General features: G+C 39.2%; 3 protein-coding genes and 1 long non-coding RNA gene across 4 annotated transcripts; 1 reads left to right on the top strand and 3 right to left on the bottom strand.

Annotated features, from left to right (window-relative positions):
- Nucleotides 1-1,469: 1,469 nt before the first annotated feature.
- LOC125473612 (F-box protein SKIP23-like) lies at nt 1,470-3,420 on the bottom strand. The gene is made up of 2 exons (XM_048576718.1): nt 2,168-3,420; nt 1,470-1,805 (listed from the first exon to the last, which is right to left on the bottom strand). The coding sequence occupies exon 1, from the start codon at nt 3,403-3,405 to the stop codon at nt 2,203-2,205; it is 1,203 nt and encodes a 400-aa protein (XP_048432675.1). The 5' UTR covers nt 3,406-3,420; the 3' UTR covers nt 1,470-1,805; nt 2,168-2,202.
- Nucleotides 3,421-3,917: 497 nt separating this feature from the next.
- On the bottom strand, nt 3,918-6,038 carry LOC103927267 (pseudouridylate synthase 1 homolog). Its single transcript, XM_009336168.3, has 2 exons — nt 4,529-6,038; nt 3,918-4,437 (listed from the first exon to the last, which is right to left on the bottom strand). The coding sequence occupies exons 1-2, from the start codon at nt 5,920-5,922 to the stop codon at nt 4,122-4,124; spliced, it is 1,710 nt and encodes a 569-aa protein (XP_009334443.2). The 5' UTR covers nt 5,923-6,038; the 3' UTR covers nt 3,918-4,121.
- A 233-nt stretch (nt 6,039-6,271) lies between these two features.
- Nucleotides 6,272-10,618, top strand: LOC103927258 (probable alpha-amylase 2). The gene is made up of 13 exons (XM_009336158.3): nt 6,272-6,609; nt 6,911-6,993; nt 7,091-7,124; nt 7,428-7,465; nt 7,709-7,835; nt 7,929-8,155; nt 8,249-8,394; nt 8,518-8,630; nt 8,876-8,964; nt 9,395-9,517; nt 9,775-9,810; nt 10,012-10,110; nt 10,205-10,618. The coding sequence occupies exons 2-13, from the start codon at nt 6,973-6,975 to the stop codon at nt 10,394-10,396; spliced, it is 1,245 nt and encodes a 414-aa protein (XP_009334433.2). The 5' UTR covers nt 6,272-6,609; nt 6,911-6,972; the 3' UTR covers nt 10,397-10,618.
- Nucleotides 10,619-12,858: 2,240 nt separating this feature from the next.
- On the bottom strand, nt 12,859-14,449 carry LOC125476978. Its single transcript, XR_007258261.1, has 2 exons — nt 13,698-14,449; nt 12,859-13,196 (listed from the first exon to the last, which is right to left on the bottom strand). It is a non-coding gene; the product is annotated as an uncharacterized LOC125476978 (long non-coding RNA).
- Nucleotides 14,450-21,834: the final 7,385 nt, after the last annotated feature.

Raw genomic sequence — 21,834 nt, 5'->3', positions numbered from 1 at the left:
TTGTTATTGTTAAAGGATAATATTATGATTTTTATCATGATAATTATGTTTGAATGTGAATTATCTTGGCTTCTTCTTAAACTAGATAAACGTGATGCAAATAATATCTCTAACCTACAGTTCAAATTAATTAGAGATATTCGGCATACGGCAATGCATCTAGACCTGGCATTTTGGACTCGGCCCGTTAACCCGATCCGACCCGTTAATATTAATATTTAGGTGGATGCTTAACGGGTCGGGTCGGATCGTTAACAGGTGAACCTGTTAAATAACGGGTCACTTTGGGTCAACCGTTAACACCCGTTAGTTGATGATGTTTTAGTAATTTTAGTAAAGTCTTAACAACAAAAAATAAACTATGCAAAAAAAAAAATAATAATTGTTATCGGGTGACCCGTTAGTTTAACGGGTCAGATTTAGATGACCCGTAGCTTAACGGGTGGTTCAGATGACCCATTAACTTAACGGGTCGAATTGAACCCGACCCGTTTACAAGTCTAAATGCATCTACTACTGGATTAATTTCATGCAATTAATCTATGCATGAGATGAAGGTGAAATTGCGAGATAGTGATGTGATGTGCTTGGGATGATTATATAGATAAACAAAGGAGTAGGCTTCAACCGATGGACATGATGTGAAGGACAAATTAGCAGAAGATAATGGCGTGGTAGTTTTTTGACCATTGATCATGTGATAATGGATAAAGCCATTATTATTTGGTCAAATGTGATGTATTTAAATATTAAAGACTTGTGGCGTAAGGAGACTCAGAGATTACTCTTTGGTAGTCGTGATATATCAGAAGACTAAGGGATTATTTTCTAGTAATCGTGACACATCACGAGATTCATAAATTTACGGCTTGGACTATCAGCGAGAGTAGCGTTATAAATACAGAGGCAATGGCAACAGAAAAAGGTCTCTCCAATTCAACACACAAACTGCCCTGCGCAAACTTTCGCTCTACGCGAAACCTCTCAATAACCTTGAGATTTTTATTTTTTTTTTCCCGCCGACACATCTTTAGTTTAGATAAACAGTACTGTGAAGGCAACCGGCGATATCTTCAGTTTGGATAAATAGCACTAGAGCCGAAGAATCAGCCAATCAATGAGCATCTTTAGTTTGGATAAACAGCATTGTTTCTCGATCGACTGATTACCTATCCAAGTCTCGGTCAACAAGGATTTTCGAGTCCTTGTTGGTAGAGGTCATCTCATCAGCCTTTTTGACGAAGTGAGGTGTTACCAGGTTACTACATTCGACACATTGAAAGCCGAATTTGATATTGAACTTCGCAGAACTAGCAGCCTTGTCTTCAGGATCTAGAACCCGAAGGCTGAGACGTATTCCTTCCTCGGCCGCAGTCCCAAGATCAAGAAGTCAGTAGTGCGCTTCAACACAACATCAACACATTTTACTCCCCAGCCGAGGTCGGCCGACGAGTTAGCACGCCCCGCACACAACCGAAGGACGTAGTTAACTTATTAATTACTCGACCTGCGAGCTTGGTAATTTTTAGAGTCAACAATATCACATAATATACAAAAAGGTTTTGTCCTGGTTAACTAACAAGCACCAAACTGGGACAAAGATACCGGCCCCAAAAGGCCACTTCTGATAGCTAAAGGACAAAATATGAAACCTGTCGTCCGGCCAAGCACGTGAAGTAAATAGGTAACGTGCAAATCACCACAGCTCTTTGGTGCTCAATTCCAATTATGAAATAATTTCAGCACAAACGGAGAATCCCTCTACCAATATTCCCAGTTCCCTACCAGAGGTCCAGAACTTTATTCTGCAAAACGAAAACTAATCACCACCATAATGTTATTGTACATCACAGTCGCTTTGAGACGAGCGAATCTGCCATGTAACCGGATCATATCCTCTTTTGTACTCAGAGATACACATCCGGTGACGTATCAGAGTTTAAATCATGTAAACATCACTAAAGTTACCAGGGAGTTGATACACAACGGTGGTATCTCCGTTATTAAACATTGACATATACCGGATTACTGTAGAGAGTCAACTGTTACATGGAATTCTAAGAGCGGCTGTACACACATCATAAACAAATATATGAAACAGAAAATATATCATATACAAACCGTTGTTTAACATTATGATTAACACCTGATAACTGCGATTACTTACCATTCAATTGAAATGATGATCCTGCCTTCACTGCATCAGCATGGATTTGGAGTTACCCAAAGAGGTAGAGAGCCGGCAGGCCAATGCACCTCATAATTCGAATTCCTTGGATAAGGGGGCAACTCTTGAATTGTTTCATCCCATAATTTGAAAATTCCCGAATCATATCCCCCAACTCCGCTCTCATTGTTTGATTCCGAATAATCGTCTGTGAAATAAACGCAATTTCCAAGACTTCCCGGAAAATCAGACGCCGACAATGAAAACGATGAGTTTTCGCCAATAAACACCATCCTATCACCCAAGTTCTCAACCTTGTCCCACCTCTCCCCCGCCCAATTCATCCTAAAAACGTCAAATTTTGCTGTCCTGTAATTTACATTTATACTGTCCACCAGAAAACCGTAATCAATCTCCAAATACCGACTCACCAATAACAAATCATCCCCTGAACTCACCAAATATCGCATGTCGGCCTCCTCTAGTCTCGGCGTTCGGATAATCCCAACCCTAGACGGAGACGGACCATTAACATCACACACCACCACGGTTCCCTTCTTGTCGACGGCGTAAAACAAGCCGTTGACAGATATGACATCCTCGGAATACGACCGTGCGCCGTCGATCAAAGTCCAAGACAGGTCTCCTTCCCTGCAAAACACCAAGTCGCCGGTTTGATTGACAATCGCTACGGCTGTGAAAGTGAAACCGTTGGCTTCCAGAGAACTAGATGAAAGGACGACCTTTTTCAGAAACGAATCGCGCATTTGCGTCAGGCTGCGCGTGTAGACGTCACCAGACGGGGATCGGAGGGCGTATTCTCGGCCAACTTCGGAGTAATCAAATCGAACAACGTTGGGGAAGGTGGAGAGCGGAGGGAGGTGGCGCTTGGCGCGCGTGAGGGGATTAATAAGGAGGACGGAAGGTGTTTCGTCGAGGATGACGAGCCATCCGTGGGAGGAGCCGCAGCGGCGCTTGCGGTGAGAAGCTTCTGGAAGGTGGAGGAAGTGGACTCTGCTGTTGGAGAGGTTGAAGAAGGCGCGGTGGGATTGGTTGGGCTGGGATTGGGGGAGCATCAGCCAGGGGAGCTGGGGAGGGAGGTGGTGCGGGGTTTTGGGGACGGAGGCTCGCCAGCTGTGACACACAACTCGGAATCGGAGGTAGTCGGCGTAGATTGTGAGCTTTTTGGAGATTGATTCGGCGAGTTCTGGTGGTAGTTGGGTCCAATCCACCCCCATTTTCGCGGGTAGACACGAAGGATCCCCACCAATCCACCCCCTGTTCTTCTAACTTTAACAATTATTTATCTATTCACGAGAATCACGACACCTGAGTTGACATTGGACCATTGGGAAAGTCGCTCGATTTGGAATTCGGAAATGAAACTGGGCCGTTAAACCAAGGCCCATAATGTAACTCTTCTCAATCAATTCTCTGTGAACTTCTGTTCTGTCAAAGTTAACGGACATCTGTGTACAGTGAGTTTCCCCATTTACTCTTCTAAAAAAGGCTCACGTACGGTTCACGTGCTTCGTTTTGATGAAAATTTTCACTTGAAAGACCAACGTCCCTTATTTTTCCAAATTCAAATATTGATGCTAACGGAATGTAAGTTCAGAAGCCAAAGATACAACTTGGCCGTAGTTTAAGGGTCAATGTCCCAATTTTCTCCTAAAAAATATATGCACGTCCATCGGCTATGGATATGACGAACCACGGGAAAAAAAAAAAATTAGGAGAGAAAGGAACCTGCGAGACAAATCAACTTTCATAAAACCCTTCTGTAATCATAAATTTCTCTCTAAGAAGAATTGCACAGCAAGTAACCTAAATCATGAATGAAACTGGCCCACATCTTTTGTTTTCCCTAAAAGACATAAGAGCTAGATGCTGTATTCATTGAAGAAATAAAAGGCATACATTGCAGAAATCGGATTCCCTGTGGAAAAAAAACTTACTCGGCAACGACATTACCCGTATCAGCACTTATTCCGCTGCTGGTATTTCCATTGTTCTCAGAAGGACCTAAATCCGGATAGTTACGGTGGTTGAGGGAGTGCAACCAGAGACCCACAACACCTTCTTTATGCTCAGTGGATGCTATGTGAGTGTATATATGCTTCATCTTGAAGTCTTCTGCCTCTTGTTCATAGCCTTTCATTGACAGCTCTTCATGACTGTCTCCCCATTTCTGGTTATATGACGAAAAGAAGCACTCATCCAAGTACAATCCCACCTCAGGAGCTGTCGGCACATTGATGTTAACATCCCTGAATTTTTGTGCGTTAAACATACATGCTTTCTGAAAGTCAAAAAAACAAAAAGCATACACAAACATACTATGATCATCCAAATACTTACTTTTGCAATGCTCTTTCGAGCAATGACTCTGGAGCACATCCCCTGAAGATTGCCACCGCAAGCCCGATCATCTTCCTAATCTGATGAAGCATGAAGCTCTGCCCTACAACTTCACACTTAATGAATTCCATAGCCTCAACTGTAACCGTGGCGTTTGCATTGAACGAAATGATGTAGCGCTGAGCAGCGGGGTCTACAGCTTTAGTTCTGGTGGTGAAGTTGTGGAAGTTATGAGTCCCCTCATAACTATTCAAAATTTTGTTGAACCTTTCCCTCTCCTTCTCACCATAACAAAACCCATTTCCTTTTCCACTTCCTTCCTCTGTCTTCTCTTCTTCATTAGCCTTCTCTTCACCAAAACTAAAATTCGTATCATTCAGTGACTCGGAATTCAAATCAGCAGTCTCTGCCTCATTGGGGACCACTCGATTATTCTCAACCTCAATTTCAGAAACCTCATTCTTATTAATACTAATGCTAATTTCAGCTTTGAGTTCAGAATTCGAATTATCAACCCCAGCATTCTGCGTAAGAACACTAAGGCTAACTTCATTTCTAGGCTGAGAAATCAAATTATCACCGCCAGCATTTCCGGGAAGAACCCTAAATTTTTCACCAATTTCAGATTCAACCATAGACTCATTGGTGTTCGACAAAATGCTTACCTCAAAATTCGTACCTCTCAATTCATACGTGCGCTTACCCATCAAGCCCCCGACTTTACGCCCTCTCTCGGAGCACTCCAAGCACTTAACAAACTCCTGATCAGACCCAAGACTAGCCAACACGCTCCCTCTATCGCGATGAGCAGAAGGATCAAGGGCAAATACGGGAATCAGATACACATACCTTCTCCGATCACAGAACTTCTTCGCGTTAAACGACGCCGTGACGCGTTTGTAGCCGAAAATCCGAATCTGAGGAGAAAGGTTCGAATTTAGGCGGTCGATGAATCCCGGCGGATCGACATAGAAGCGGCCCGAGACAACCTGGCCGACGGCGCTGACCCCCTTATCGGTGCGGGCGGAGCGGGCCCAATCGTAGCGCTTAGGGCTGTTGCGGTCCTGCTCGGGGACGGATTTGGAAAGGTAGAGAGCTTCTTCGAGGTCCCCCTCGATGGTTTTGGCGCCTGGATTCTTTTGCATTCCTTGGTATCCGACGCCTAAATAAGCGAAGAAAATTGAAACCTTTCGGCGCTTGTACCGTGGCGTTTTAGCGGCGTTGGTGGTGGCGGCGGTAGCTTCTTCGTCGTCGCTGGTGGTGGTGGTGGACATTTTGAGCTTCTTGGGGTCTGGCTCTTGTGGCTGCGGCGACGGCGGTGACCTAGTGGGTTTCGTATCTGGATTGTCAGTGATGTGAGTGGGGCTTGTTAACGTTGGTGGAGGACACTCCATTTCAATTAACAGGAAGTAGACATTTTGCAAACTTGCAGTTGTCTCTGTACCCCGATAAAACCCTAGAAGGAGACCGTATTTTGCTTCCTATTTTGTTTTGGCTTAATTGCTGGTGTGCTCGTGAAAGTGGCCTTGAATTTGCTGTGCGAATCATGCGAGTGAACTTGGGGAGTTCGAAGTCAGTCTCGCAGGCCCACGCGCATTAGTGGGTCCTTCTGTTTTGGTTGGGCCGAAAGATAGGCCTAGATTAGAAAGGGAAATGCTAAGGCCCAAGGCCTTCTAGAATGCCACGTTTCAATGTATCCATACCTCGTTTCTACGGTTCATGTTGCAGCACGAAAGCCACCTTTTGGAGTATGAACATTCCCTCCAATCCTCGTCTCCCCTTTCCCCTTTCCCCTTTCCCCTTCCCCACCAAATGGCAAGACAAACATCCGATCACCCCAACCCATTCCCAACGCACCTTCCCTTCCCTCCATCGCGTTTCGCAATCGAATCCTTTTTCTTCCTTTTACAGCACAGCTTTCAATATTCTCTTTTCACCTTTTCAAATTGTGTCGTTCGTCGGCGTGATTCGAATTCGGTGGTCTCCCTCGAATTTTCAGCTTTTTGTTTGTGCTATTTATGTTGCCCAACGGCGCAACCACAAACCCACAACCGCAATCGCAGCCAGCCGTAGAGCCTTCGGTACGTCTCTATTTTCTCCCCTTTGAAATTCGTTATTAAGAATTTAAGAATCCGTAAAAGGTCCGAAGCCCTGCATTTTTTCACATTTCAAGCTCATGGAATCATCTTCTAGTTGTAGACTTGCAGTTGAGCAAGTTAAATATACTTGTGCTTACATTCGTGTTTGGTTTTATTAATTTTAACCTGTATGACTTTGTTCTCGCGAAATATCGTCTATTTTTTGTACTAGTCAACTGGGATTTTATAGCTTTATGGTCATCTGGCCAATGTTTTGGTGCACTCATGTTGTTCATCCATGTAGGATAACTGTTGGTGCCTTATTTGCAATCTGGTGCCGAGTTGGGAAATTACATCGAGAGTCGAATGGATTACCTACGCAGCAATGTATGCACGCCTTCTCAATCTCTCTCACTCATTCGCGCACACACACACAAGATTAGAGGACTTCTTTTCTCTAATTTTCTCTTTTCATAAAATGCAGGATTCACGAGAAAACGCGCAGCAGACTGATATTGGTATGCTTTTGCCTTTGCCCGGCGATGCTTTCCATTAATTCTCTGTGATTAAAGGGGATAAGGGATTCAAATAGGCCGTATGAAAAGGCAGATTTTACTTTCTCTTGTGAATTTGGAAATTTCAATCACCAACATTAAGAATTATAACTGCACATGTTGAATAGGCATAGATTAGGCTCTCTAGTTATCTTGTGTTCGTATAAATGTGGTACTTTTCTGACATTAGAATGCTTGGTTCATGGAGGACATTTTACGTATCTTCCTTTTCTTGACACTAAAGTACACTTTCGGATTCATTTGCAGGTGCAGCAGTGCGCAATGGAAGAGAAATCCTTTTTCAGGTAAATTTGACAGTTTCCATATAATACTAAGATATGTTCAACAACTTGTTGGAGCCATTTTATACATAAAATATATAGTTGAAGTGATTAAACTGTGGTGTTCTGTATTGTATAAGTAAAATGTTTCAAACTTTTTTTTTTTTAACTTAAAACTGTAATGATGGTAAATTGTTTTGGTTGCATTAAAGCTATTATAGCTCTCAGCTTAATCAAGAATATGGTTTGACTGAACTATATCTACAGGCCTTCAATTGGGAGTCTCGTAAACATGATTGGTGGAGAAATTTAGAAACAAAAGTTCCGGATATAGGAAGTTCTGGTTTTACGTCAGCATGGTTGCCACCAGCAACTCAATCCTTTGCACCAGAAGGTTGGATGCACAAATTTTCTAGGCTGGTTTCTTATTCTTTCTGCATATAGATGATTAGACCATCAAGTTTGTTTTCTTTTTCTCTTATTGTAGGTTACCTTCCGCAGGACTTATATTCCCTCAATTCTAAATATGGATCTGAGAACTTGTTAAAATCTTTACTTCAAAAAATGAAGCAACATAAAGTTAGAGCAATGGCTGACATAGTTATCAATCATCGTGTTGGGACTACCCGAGGGCATGGTGGAATGTACAACCGCTATGATGGAATTTCATTGTCATGGGATGAACATGCTGTCACATCTTGTACCGGTGGACTGGTAATGAAATCTGTCACTGCTTGAATGACTCTGCATGATTCATGATGCAATGTCTGTTAAGCTCATTGTATTTCTCTGTATTTTATATATCAGGGTAATCAAAGCACTGGTGACAATTTCCATGGGGTTCCGAATATTGATCATAGCCAACTTTTTGTTCGAAAAGATATTAGAGGATGGCTGCAGTGGCTACTTAATAATGTTGGTTTTCAGGATTTCCGATTTGATTTTGCAAGGGGGTAAGACATATACATGCATAAAATTGAGTTTCATTTCATTTTTAACTGGGTTTATTCACTGCTTACTCTTTTTTCCTTGTCTTTGATTTAATTGGCCATTACATGTTTTCAATGTTACAATAGTTATTCAGCAAAATATGTGAAAGAATACATTGAAGGAGCAAAACCCATTTTTTCTGTTGGGGAGTATTGGGATTCTTGCAACTACAACGATCATGGCCTGGATTACAACCAAGGTATTGGATTATATGGTTTTGAGATGTGCAGGGTATTGGTCTTTAAGAACCTAACAAGGTTGACACTGCATATTACCGTATAAAGGGTAGCTTATCCTTGTTGATAGCATTCCTTTTTGCCCTTCCATTTGACCTGTATTGTGATTTGCAGTCGTAAATGGGTTCAGGGATCAAATCTCTTTCTACTAAGGATTTAGCATTGAGCTGACTGTTTGATCTTTATCATGATTGGTAATGTTACGCAGATAGCCACAGACAGCGGATAGTAAATTGGATTAATGGCACTGGACAGCTATCAACTGCGTTTGACTTCACAACCAAGGGAATTCTTCAGGTATCTTCCATTTGCAAACAGACTGGCATATCCAACCACAGCCCATCCCTTAACACAACATACATAACAGTTTGTTAAGAATGGACGTCTGCAATCACGAATAAGGAGTCCTGGTGAACCTTTTATATATAAGAAAACATGTACTGGTGAACCTTTTTATTATATATCAGAAAAGAAAACATGTAGCAATCTTCATCAAAATCTCTCTTCACCTATGATTCTATGAATACTAGTACCCCTTCCAAGTATGTTCAGTCTGCTGTATCCGTAGTACTGGCTACCTTTTTTCTAGATTGTAATAACGTCCATACTCATCAAAATATCTCTTCATCAAAGAATACCATTTCCCTTTCCTTTTTCTTCCGGTTGCCACCACCCCTTCCTATTTTCTTGTTTGGTGTTTGGACATTTATCCATGCATTCATTGCAGGAAGCTGTTAAAGGACAATTGTGGCGCCTGCGTGACCCCCAAGGGAAGCCACCAGGTTTAATTGGATGGTGGCCTTCAAGAGCTGTCACATTCCTAGATAACCATGATACAGGCTCAACGCAGGTACGATTGCTATTCTGTTCTGCTGAAGTAAATATCATTGAGAAGTGAGAACTTAGACTTACAATCTTTTGGGCTGAACAAGTCAAGTTTGGGCCTAATCAACCCTGATTAATACTCTCTGCATACAACTACATTTTCACTGCATACAAAAGTATCTCGTTTATGTTACTGTAGTACCTATCTTTTCAGAAAGTGACCGTTTGGCTCCATAGTGAAAGTAGAAAATCTACTCACATTATAATCATTTTATCTTGCAGGCTCATTGGCCCTTCCCTTCAAATCATATTATGGAGGTACGAAAACTTGTTTATTAAGTTCAAATGCTTTGCATTTAGATGGGAAATCCAGATGCATGGTAGTGATGTCATAGTATTCTTGTCATTGTTGTTATTGCTGGCAGCTGCTATATTCTAATTAATATGGGAATAATTCTTTAAACCTACCTAAAAATTGGAGTGCAAGTTCGCTAACTTCCAAGTCCATGCTTTCCGCAGGGTTACGCATACATACTCATGCACCCAGGAATACCAACAGTTTTCTACGATCATTTCTATGATTGGGGTGACTCCATTCATGATCAGATTGTGAAACTGGTATGCAGTATACGGCCATAGGCAGTTCCCTGTTCGGACTTGATGTCTTTTGAACACACGTTTCTCATTTGTTAGCATTGGCACTTGTCTGCAGATTGACATCAGGAAGCGTCAAGACATTCACAGCCGATCATCTATTACGATCCTGGAGGCCCAGCCGAACCTCTACTCTGCTATAATAGGGGAGAAAGTGTGCATGAAAATTGGGGATAGTTCATGGTGCCCGGCCAGTAGGGAGTGGACACTGGCAGCCAGCGGCCACAGATATGCTGTTTGGAACAAGTAACTTAGAAAGATTAATTATAGATGTAGGATGTAGCTTCTACTTATAAGACGAAACACTATTTATTCTACGCACTGGGAACTGACTGGCGGCTCAATGCTATATACTTAGATAAGGAGGATGTACATGAAACGAAGACGCTGGAAGGAAGAGCTGAGACCTTCTTGTATCGTTAGCCCGTAGCTACTGCCCCAAAATAAAGCAGTGTGTTATTGAGCATTGTCATATTGAGCGGTCCTCTATGCAAAGTTTGTGTGTTGCGACCATATCTCCAATAGCGATGCGCATCAAACAAAAATGATAAGAGTAAAACAGTAACTTGAAGCACGTCCAGTTGACTAAAGTGCGACTGATTATCATAAAGGCGGGAAAAAGGTGTGTTGTGTTCCAGGTGACTTGTATTATCACCTCTGAATAGCACGACCCATAAAAGCAATCGTCCAATTTTATAGTAAAAAGAAGAGAAAGTTAACTTGGTCCCGTGAGAGAATATATGATGCCAACCCCACCCCCATATGGACACAAATATGTGATGCAATCATACAATTCTTTGGTAAAAAGAGCACAATTCTTTTAGTAAAAAGAGTACCACCAAATATAATAATATTAGTAGTGTCAATGTGCAACACCGATATCACAATTATAATTCACAATGACAAATACTAGATGCACATGATAATAATATGGGAAAACTAATGGAAAAAATGTTTGAAAACTTTGAGTTTTAACGAAAATGACAAAATAAAGGGTAAAGTGAATAGTACTAGGATTGATTTTTTAGTGTAAAAATATGGTTTTTCATTAAAATAAAAAGTACCGAGAACTTTTCATTAAAGTTCTCTAATAATATTGGCATATCATATGACGTGACAAGTGATGTGTACTTGTCACATAAATTAATGAATTTATCTTATTGAATGTTGTTTGTACTGAGTCACTTGACACATGAAGTGGTACACTAGTATAGTCTCTCTTTGGTTAAATTAATTGGGTTACCTACTTGATTTTACTTATTTTCATTTTTATTTTGTATTTAGACAACTATATAGTTATTTTTTAGAACAACGACCCTTGAACGGTGATCTAATATATGGACCCGGCTTCTCTGCCCTCCTAGTTTCCATACATTATCATCCTCTCCTATTTTGTACGGTTACGGTTAAACTATGTCAACATTTTATATTAATTTTTTTATAAAGATAGTAAGACAAAAAGCAATAGTGATATAAAATATTAACGTGACTTAACCGTAACTATGTAAATAGGAGGGAATGGAAATATATGGAAACTGGGAGGGTAGAGAAGCCAGGTCCTAATATATAACCATTGAGTGCACTTGTTTTGCGCATTTTATTGTACAAGACTGATATATGTAAACCTATCACTTTTTTTGGATTACAATTACTGACTTGTTTGTATTTAATGGGTTTACAGAGATGTGGGAAATCATCATGTCTAAACTAAAGATAGATTTCAACATCATTTGTCTCTGTGGGCAGTACTTATATAGGTTCATGAGGAGTTTTAATCTATTAATTAAAAACCTTTCTTCTTTTCAAAACTTTATTGTAAACTATGGCAATAGTGATGGTGGTGGTTCTCGTTCCAATGCTTTTCCTTGAACAGATGAAGGGATTAAACGTGCTTTCATCAATCATGAAGACGAAGAATAATATCTTAGGTGAGTGAAGTGAAAGTGAAACTGCAGATTTCCTTTTCATCACTTGCAGCCTTGCAGAACATGGTAATTTTCCTTATTTTTTCACATTGTCCTCTACCACAGTTGCCCTGGGATTAAGGTCAACGGAGGAAAGATTACTCTTTGAATAAAAACAAGGAATATTGACTGAGCTCGTGATGTAACCCGCATGTGAGTGGCAAGCAGGTAAGGCGTTGAGGGGCATATAGCCAACGAAGGATTGTGACCACCGGCCCACCACAGCGGAAAGCGATCCCGCTCCACTCCAGAAAACACTAATTATTCTATTTTGCATGGCGTTTATTCAAAATTAATTAGGCATGTAGGAGGCTCGCATTAATCATTTCTTCTCCTTTTCCGTTTTTGCCTTCAACCAGTTGAACCATTTGTTTATAATGACGTTATAGAGACGCTCCAAAAGAAGTCGAAGAAATGCAAGTGGTGATAACTATCACCCATCACCCAAGTTGTATGGTAATTAACCGTCAATCACGAACGAGCCAAAAGAGGGGTGTGTGGGGTGATGTTTCTTCTCTGCGTTGCTATGTAGGTATTATGGCAATAGGTACAGGCCGTGGGGGAGAAGAGTGGAAGATATCAGACGGTAGAAACGCATTCTCCTTCTTCTCGACTTGAGTAAGTGGTAGGGCTGCAATGGCCTCATCAGTCGTGACATTAAAAGACGTTGGTCCACCAGAAAACCATAATTAAAACACAAATCACTGACACTAAACACAACTGTGGCAGGCATGCATGCATGCCATGATCACTAATATACCCCTTTGTATTGGTATTGATTTAATCTTGTAATCAGCATCATTACACATCAGAAAAGAAAAGAAAAGAAACAGGAATCACTGCTAATAAAGATAACATTAATGTCAAAGATAACAACACTTGAGGAAGCCTTAGCCATCACTTTTGGTCTGACAGCGTTCTAATGATATTTCTTGTCCATCATCAAATGCTACCTTTGTTTAGAGTCCTTGACCTCCCTCGTCTTGCTTCCTTCGCGTCCCCCGATATGATCTCTTAGGAGTTGATGACCCTAGCTATAGGTTAATTGATTTGGTTACGTTGTTTGGGCCCCCTCTGTCCCGCTCCCTTGTAAAAAAAACAAAGAACAAACAGAAATAGGCTCAGAAAACCCTAACTATAGATAGATCGGATTAATACTACCAAATATTTGTAGAGTAAAATTGATCCCCTCATTGATGAGGTAAGAAACTAAAGATTTCAGAAATTGGGTATATATCTACACAAGTAAGCAAAACACAATCGGAAACTAGGGTTCCATTAGCTAGCTACTTCCCAATCATCAGCAGTCGCGGCACCAATCAATTATTAAAAAGAAAATTAGCCAAAATGAAGTGTAATTGGTCAAACAGAAACAAATTTCAAGAGTACACTGGTGATGGTTGCGCTGTTCAAGAGTGCTCAACAGGCAACATAATTCTTGGACCCTGCTAATTAACAGACCAATCAATTATGGGATGAAAAAAAAAAACATCTGATTTGTACAAAATAGGAAAATGTAATGAACTGGGGAATCAGGATTAGCAGCACCACCAGAAACTGATGCCGTTGCAGATGAATAGTTCTTACCCTTGTGTCTCGAGGAAGATCGAGTACTGCGCAACGATACATATATACATATACCCTCACGAGGGTTTTACAAAGAGAAGCCAACAGAACTCTGTTGGCAGCATGCCCACCTCCATCCATTAAACCACATACATACACAGCAAGTGAGGGAGAAAGAGATCGAAGAAAGAGGAGGTGGACAGAATGCCAAAGAACTCTGTAAGAAACGCTTTGCGAAACCCACGTGATCATCCACGTTTACAGAGCTCGCCACGAGACCCACGCATACAATTCTTCTAACACAGAAAGAGATGGAGATGGACAGCGATAACGTACGTATATATTGGAGAGGAGTGAAGGCTGATTAGGGTTAGGAGGGGCAGATGGTTCTATTTATTTTATTACGTGCTCACAATAAATGGGATGGGAGGTTGTGGGTGTAATTAATTTATTGAGAGCTAGGTTTCAGTACTCTTTTCAGAGAGAGAGAGAGAGAGAGAGAGAGAGAGAGAAGGGTAAGTTAGGTTAAAAAGAAAATGAGAAGAGAAGACGGCAGAGAAGAAATCTGAACAGAATCGACTGATGGTTGGAATCCTACTCGTAGAGGGAAGGCTACAGGAGGCATATTTTACAAAGGATGGATATCAAACCCGATCATGTATCATCATCATACTTATTCCTCTCCCCACTTTTCCCCCTCCCTCGGTTCTGATGAAACCCTCCCCTTCACTCTTTTCTTGCCTGCCTTCCTGTCCACGCTCACCCCCAATTAAATGGAGGGGCAGATTATCTGGGGATGTCCTTCTCATCCTTTTTTATTTATATAGTTATGATTAAGTCACGTTAACATTTTATATTTTTATTGTTTTTTGTCTTATTATTTTTATAAAAAATTAATATAAAATGTTAACATGGTTTAATCGGGACCGCACAAAATATGAGGGGATGGAAATGACACCAATCAAGAGGACAGACAATCTGCCTCCCAATTAAATCCCCTTTTCACTTAGAGATTTTTCAGTGTGTCAAAATACATTCAGGTAAACTAAGTCTTATAATTCAAAAGGAAAACTAACGATAAGGACAAAATAAAAGGTAAAATGAATAGTATCATGATTGACTTTTTAATATAAAAATGTAATTTTTCGTTAAAGTGAACAGTACCGGATGCTTTTCGTTAAAGTTCTCTAATTCAAATGATTAGATACTTCAAAAATAAAGAAATTTCATGACTGTATACTTGATAAAATCTTTTTAACCACTTATATAATAACATTTAATGTGCTAGCCAAACACACTAAAAAATTTCTTATTCTTGTCTCATCCCATACAGGAGCATTTTTTCTCACCATCATTTAGTGTAGTGTATGCTCACCCCCTATTTATTACCATTAGATGAGTTTGAATTTTTAGATTCATGTAGTGGATAAGTACAAATCTCAAAATTTAAACTCATCTAACGATGATAAATAAAGTGATTAGCATACACTACACTAAATATTGGTTAGCAAAAATGCACTCATCCCATACCACCTCTCTTCCCATCCCTCCCTCATTTCTGATGCCCAACACTACAAATCCAATAAGATACATCACCTCTCCCTCTCTCTCTCTCTCTCGTCTTTTCTGAGGGTGTTTAAGGAAGGAAAATCACTAAAATGAGAAGGAAACAAAACACCTTTTACTCTGTGTTTTTCGAAAATCTTCCGTTACTTTACGAGAGAATGTAGAGAGAGAGAGAGAGAGAGAGAGGGAGAAATGGGATGATACGACGGTTACGTGGTAAAATTTATTTGCTACTGTAGATTAGAATTAATATTTAAAATTTCTTTAATATGATTGAAAAGTTAAATAGAGGGTAAAATCTGAACTGCACTTCATTTTATATGGGAGAAATGTTTGAGCTTAGACTAAAATTAACAGATATTTTTTGGCACATTTGTTAAATATCGAATAGACTTTTATATTTCGTTCAAATTAGTGTTTTGCAATTTCTAAAGTTTCATTTTAAATTTCTTTCATTTCTGTTGAGGCTAAAACCAATATCGATATTCGATATATCTAACAATAATTTCAAAAATTTAAATATCAATGTTTTTACTAATACTGATATTATAAACACCGTTGAATAACTATTGCTCTTTTTATCTTAAGGTATACAATCACCTAGTTCCCGTTTATCTTGAAGGATAATATCGATTATCCTTTTTGAAAGGATGGGGAGGGGTTATTGGACTTACGTATTTAGAAGAGCAGATGCTGAATAGATTAACTTATAAGTGGTAGAATAATTACTAATGTTATCGAGGTTTTGTATTATAAAACTTTGCACCAATTAATAGGCCGTCGTGTGGCCTTTTGTTAGGACCTGCTACTTTACGCCATCTCTAACCGAAGGGTCCAGATGACCAAAAATAGCCCGAAAACGGTCTCCAACCGATGATCAGGGCAGAGGCATTGTGGGCCTCACTAGACAAAAAAGGGCCAACGGGGCGGCCCAAATGAGCTAGTCAGCCGACCTCGAGCCGGGCCAGATTTCAAAAACCCAATGGCTAGCTGCTGACGTCAGCTAGCCGTTATTTTCAATTTTTTTTTTTTTACAAAATTTGTTTAAATAAGGTCATCTCCAACTGAGGGCTGGCCAAATAGCTCGTTTTAACCCCCTAGCCCTCCAAGATATTAATATTTTAATGAACATTACATGGCCATATTTGCCTCCATATCGCCATATGGCTCGTTTTAGTCCTGTCACAAAAAACCTCCAACCGATGGTCAAAGGGCCATATGGCTCATTTTAGCACTATCACAAAAAATTGTCTCCAACCGAGGGTCAAAGGGCCATAGGGCCAAACATAATTTATTATTTAAATTTAAAAACTACAACAACTTAAATTTAAAAACTACAAGTTATATTTAAAAACTTCTACTTAAATTTAAAAACGACAAATTAAATTTAGAAACTACAAATTAAATTTAAAAACAACATTAACTTAAATTTAAACACTACAACAACTTAAATTTAATATCCATAATCAATATCATCTTCATCATCCGTCATTGTAGGAGTATAGTAAGAGGTAAACAACTGCCACTGAGTCATAATTTCTTTGTTTTTTTTTTTTCCTATCAAAATAAGCTTTACTCATTGGAGTGTAATTTGAAGTGTTCCTTTCCATATTCTTATCATCCATCTCTTCTTGTATTTGTTTGGCCTGTTCTTCATGCCTACACTTCCTTTCTTCCGCCTCAAGGGCATTTTGCTCTGCCATTAATCGCAATGAGGCCACCACTTTATGTTGAGCGGCGTAATCATCATTTGCCTTACCCTTTTCCTTCAAACTTCGCACCTTGTTTCGTCCCATGGCCCTAGGTATGGAACCTTCACCCGAAGACGGATTTTCTACCCTTGTTTGTTGAATGGTAGGAGATCCATCTTCATCCATATCTAAAGCTGAGGATGCAGTTCCAAACATCGACGTAGGAGCTCTATGTTGAGGTAGATCTTCAAATAACACCCACCATTCACAAATTTCCCAACAACTGTGAAACTGAAGAGGTTTCCAGCTGCTCTCCATATACAATTCCTTCAATTGGCGTACTTAGAAAATATAATTACAAAAATTAAAGGAAATTAATTTATGAAATTAAATGTAATATAATTAAATATTTAAAATAAATTGTAAAAACACTTACTTCGTCGTAGTAATTAGCACCGCTTTCATGTCTACATGCAGTTGCTAACAATGTTTGATGTCATTTGTTCAAACTTGGCTGAAGATGTTTCTTCCATCTTGAAGAACAACTCTCGTGGTTTTGGATATTCAGTGGAGTAGTGCCTTCATAGAATTCTAAGTATTTTTGGACACAGAAGTCCAAACACCGTCATTTGTTTGACAATTCCCCCTCACACTATCTTCCGACACCCATCTATAAGCCTTGCAATGAGTTTCATCTTCTTTTCAAATCTAAGCCCTACCTTTCATTGCAGACGGGGCCATTTGAAAATTATTGAAAAAATTGAAAGATGGATTTTTGAAAGAGGAAAGAAAATATGAGAATTGAAATGGTGAATGGATGGTTTAGGTATTTATAGAAAAAAAAATTAGAATTTTTAAGAATTAAAAACAAAAAAAAATTCCAAAAATTTGAATCCAACGGTAACTAGCTTCAGTTAGCATTTGGATTCAAATTTTTGTTTAAGCATTTTTGTCGAATATAACCGATAGGAATATATTTAATATAAATATATTCTTGTCGATTATATCCGATAGGATTGCTGGAATTTCTGGCCAGCCTCGGGCTGGCTGCATGCGATCAGCCCTTTGGCCATTTGGCCCTTTCAAATTATGTGAGGCCCACGAGCCCTCTGGTTTAGCCTTCGGTTGAAGACGGTTTTCAAGCTATTTTCGGCCCTCTGGACCATTTGGTTGGAGATGGCCTAATTTTAAAAATTATTTTTTTACCCTATAGCTTCCTAAACCATTAAACATTACATAACATTAAGTAACATGAAACAACATTAAACAATTTTAGACAATATTAAACAACATTAAATAACATTAAATAACATTAAGCAACATAAAAATTATACAACATAAAAAAAAATTATTTAACAACATGAAACTTAAACAACATTTTTAAAAACATTTAACAACATAAAACTTAAATTCCTACTCCATGCTATTTTTGGCCCAAGGATGTGCAACAAGATCCTGTTGTAGGTACTTGTTTATGGCACAGGAACGTATCATTCTATAGCGTCTCATGTACTCATTTATAGAGATATTACCAGTTCTTGGATTGAAAGGAAAATTAGGCCCATCATATATTTTTGCACAAGCCCTTCTTGACCTATTTGGATCATCTTGGTTGTCGTCGAACTCTCCATCAATATACCCATCTTGCTCATCCTCCACAATTATATTGTGTAATATGATGCAAAACATCATGATGGAGTCCAAATTTTCTCGACTCTACCCTTTTGTCGGTTTCGCTGATGATCTTCCACCGTGCTTGTAGAATACCAAAAGCTCTCTCAACATCTTTCTGGTATGCCTCTTAATGTAAGGTAAACAACTTTTCGGCGTCATTCCAAAGGTTTGGAATTGCTTGGAAAAGTGTCCCCCACTTTGGGTAGATGTCATTTGCCAAGTAATACCTCATATTGCACCGACGGTCGTTGATGTAGTAGTCAAGTTAAGGTGTTTTACCTTCCGTCAGGGTATTGAATAGAGGTGAACACCCAAGAACCGTAATGTCATTTTGGGATCCGGTTGCCTCGAATGACACATGGATTTGGCATGCTTTCTTGCCATCCGGTGGGACGGTTCTTCCAATCCCAATGCATGCAGTATAATGACCCTATCATGCTCGGAAATCGAAGGTCTTCAGCTTTGTGAATGAGTCGATCCAGATATTCTTGATTTGGCTCGCGGAGGCACTCGTCTTTGTAAAGCTGAACAATTGTGTCACATAATTCAGCAATAGTATCAAGGCATGCAAACTCAGACATACCATGGGTTTCATCCATCGAATCAATTGGGGAGCCATAGGTCATCATTCAGAGTGCAACAATAACCTTCTGATGAGGTGAGAAATCAAGTCAGCTTGCTTTGTTCTTCTTCTGTCGAAAGTATGGATTGACCTGCTGGACATTATGAAGTAAACACTCGAAGACATGACTCCTCATCTGGAAGCGACGTCTGAAATCTTCTTCTATGTATACTAAGTTAAGGTTGAAAATAGTTATTCATCAGACTGGCATGCATCATCGCTTTGTTTCGTGGTTTATAAGAACGACTAGCAATAGAGCCAACCTATTCAGGTTGTTCCTCAGTTGGCTGACACACCATGGCCACAACCATGGCTGCTGCTCTGTTTTGTTTGTTGCGCCATACTTCAGCTTCTTCATCAGACTCCTTATCTTCTCGTCTCATTTGCGCCCATTTTTCTTCCAATTTGGATTTGGATGAAGACCCCTAATTGGAATCCGAAGAGGATCTAAAGTTGGAATTCATTGCAAACTTGAATTGAAAGAGATTGAATTGAAATAGGTTGAATTCAAAGTTTTTTGAATTATAGCCCAATATCCACCCTATTTATAGCAAAAAAAAAATTCAAATCCAATGGCTAGCTGAAGTCACTTAGCCGTTGGATTTGAATTTAACTTATAGTTTTTAAATAATAAATTATGTTTGGCCCTCGGTTGGAGACGGTTTTTTTGTGACAGGGCTAAAACGAGCCCTATGACCATTTGGCCATTGGTTGGAGATGGAGGCAAATATGGTCATGTACTATTCATTAAAATATTAATATCTTGAAGGGCCAGAGGGTTAAAACGAGCCCTATGGCCAGCTTTCGGTTAGAGATGACCTTATCCTTCTCTTTTTTTTTTTTTTTTTGACATCTCTACATCATCACATGGAAGGGACACCAAACTTAAAAACGAAGATCATATCAACTTGTTTTGACATAGGATGGTTAAATTGAGTTATAATGTTGGTCGTAGAGTAAATTATTTTTAGACATGTCTCTAGCTTGATTTACTAGGTTTAAATTTGCTTTCTTCATTTGAATTTTTAAAATGATGCGCTAACTTCAGCTTAAGAATAGTAGTAAATGAATGACTAGGCATTCAGAAATATGTTGGTTGTAGTATATGAATAATGCTCGAGATTTCGAAAAAAAAAAGTGTAAGCTCCAACATATTAATGAACAGTTTGTAATGTGGAAATAGGTTTTCTATTGGACTATGTGGGAGTCTTGCATTTTAGAGGACCGTATCAAGATATAACAAAATTGAATATAGTAAGCGAGGATCTGCAACAAGGTCCCATGGTACGTGAGCCAACCTGTTAGTTTGTAGAAGTACTTAGGGGTATATTGTGGGCCGTAGTGTCATGTGTCAATGAAATGATATCATGACATGTGTAGGTTTTATATATTTCTACATGATTTTGTATACTTAGTATGAAATATTACAACGACAACAACATATAATCAATACCATTTATATTACTCTCCCCAGCCAAAAAGCTAGCTTAATTTTGTTAAATTTTATCACTCCATTGATTGAATGATGCTATAAAGAACTTCACAGGATTTGTATTTGACTATTTGTGAATATAAATTGAGCAGTTAAAAAGATCTAAGCATTTAAACTAAAGCTTAATGGACAAGCTCAGTGATAAGCTTAATGGACAACCTTGTTCAGTTGATGAAGGGGTCCAACAAAACCACTAAGTTTGGAATCCTAGGAACCCCATGATCATCTCCCTCCTACAAAAAATATTCATTTTGACCTATATATAACGCACAATATACTATATTTGACGATGTAACTCAAAGGTAAAGTTTAGGTCAATCCTCTCCAATTATTACACCATACAGTAAATAGTCATTTGTGCTTCCTTTCCATAATTCCACTGTGTGTATGCTATGCATCATATGCAGCGCTTGCTTTTTAAATTTGTATAGCATCGAGTAGTCTCTGAGAGGTTAATTTCAGACAACAAATCTTTCCCTTTGTCGATTGATACGTCCTACTCATGACACCCACAAACCAACCCATATGCTCTCATCAAAATCACTTCCCAGGCCATCATCTTCTTCCTCAGTTTATTACTTCCCTGCTAGATCATAATATGTGCTTATTTTATATATTAATTTCTAAGAGCAAACTTCCACAAACTAAATCTCCCTAGCAATTAGCAATCCGCATGCATTTACTATGGACCAACCCAACGTCTATACTATTTATTGATTCAAACTACCCTCCAACTATACGGTCCATGCCCAATAAATATTTTCACAGTTTCAAAGTTTTCACAGGAAGGAAGGAACTGTACAGAAGTACCAGAAGAGTCGAAATTAGGATCCCACTCCCACGTAGAATAAATGTTCATCGACTGAAAATTGACATTATTTTGTTCTCATCTGACCTGTCAACGTCCCATTAGTCGCTCTCTTTCTCTCTGCGTCCATACCAGTTGTCATGGCTGAGTTTCTGTCAGAAGTGGCCATGATTGAATCATTGGGACAAGGAAATTACTTTTTTTTTTTTTTGGTAAAAACAAAGAAATTACTTAATCACACTTCACGCTTGTTTTGCCATTTTCCAGAAGAAATTGTCAGTGATTTTAAAGTTTAAACTTTAGAC

Source organism: the organism of the source record quoted next, unplaced genomic scaffold, assembly GCF_019419815.1.
Source record: "Pyrus x bretschneideri cultivar Hongxiangsu unplaced genomic scaffold, Pyrus_bretschneideri_v1 Contig1, whole genome shotgun sequence".
Taxonomy (NCBI): domain Eukaryota; kingdom Viridiplantae; phylum Streptophyta; class Magnoliopsida; order Rosales; family Rosaceae; genus Pyrus; species Pyrus x bretschneideri.
Note: the sequence above shows the minus strand (reverse complement) of the source record. Positions and strands in the feature narration are given on the sequence as shown.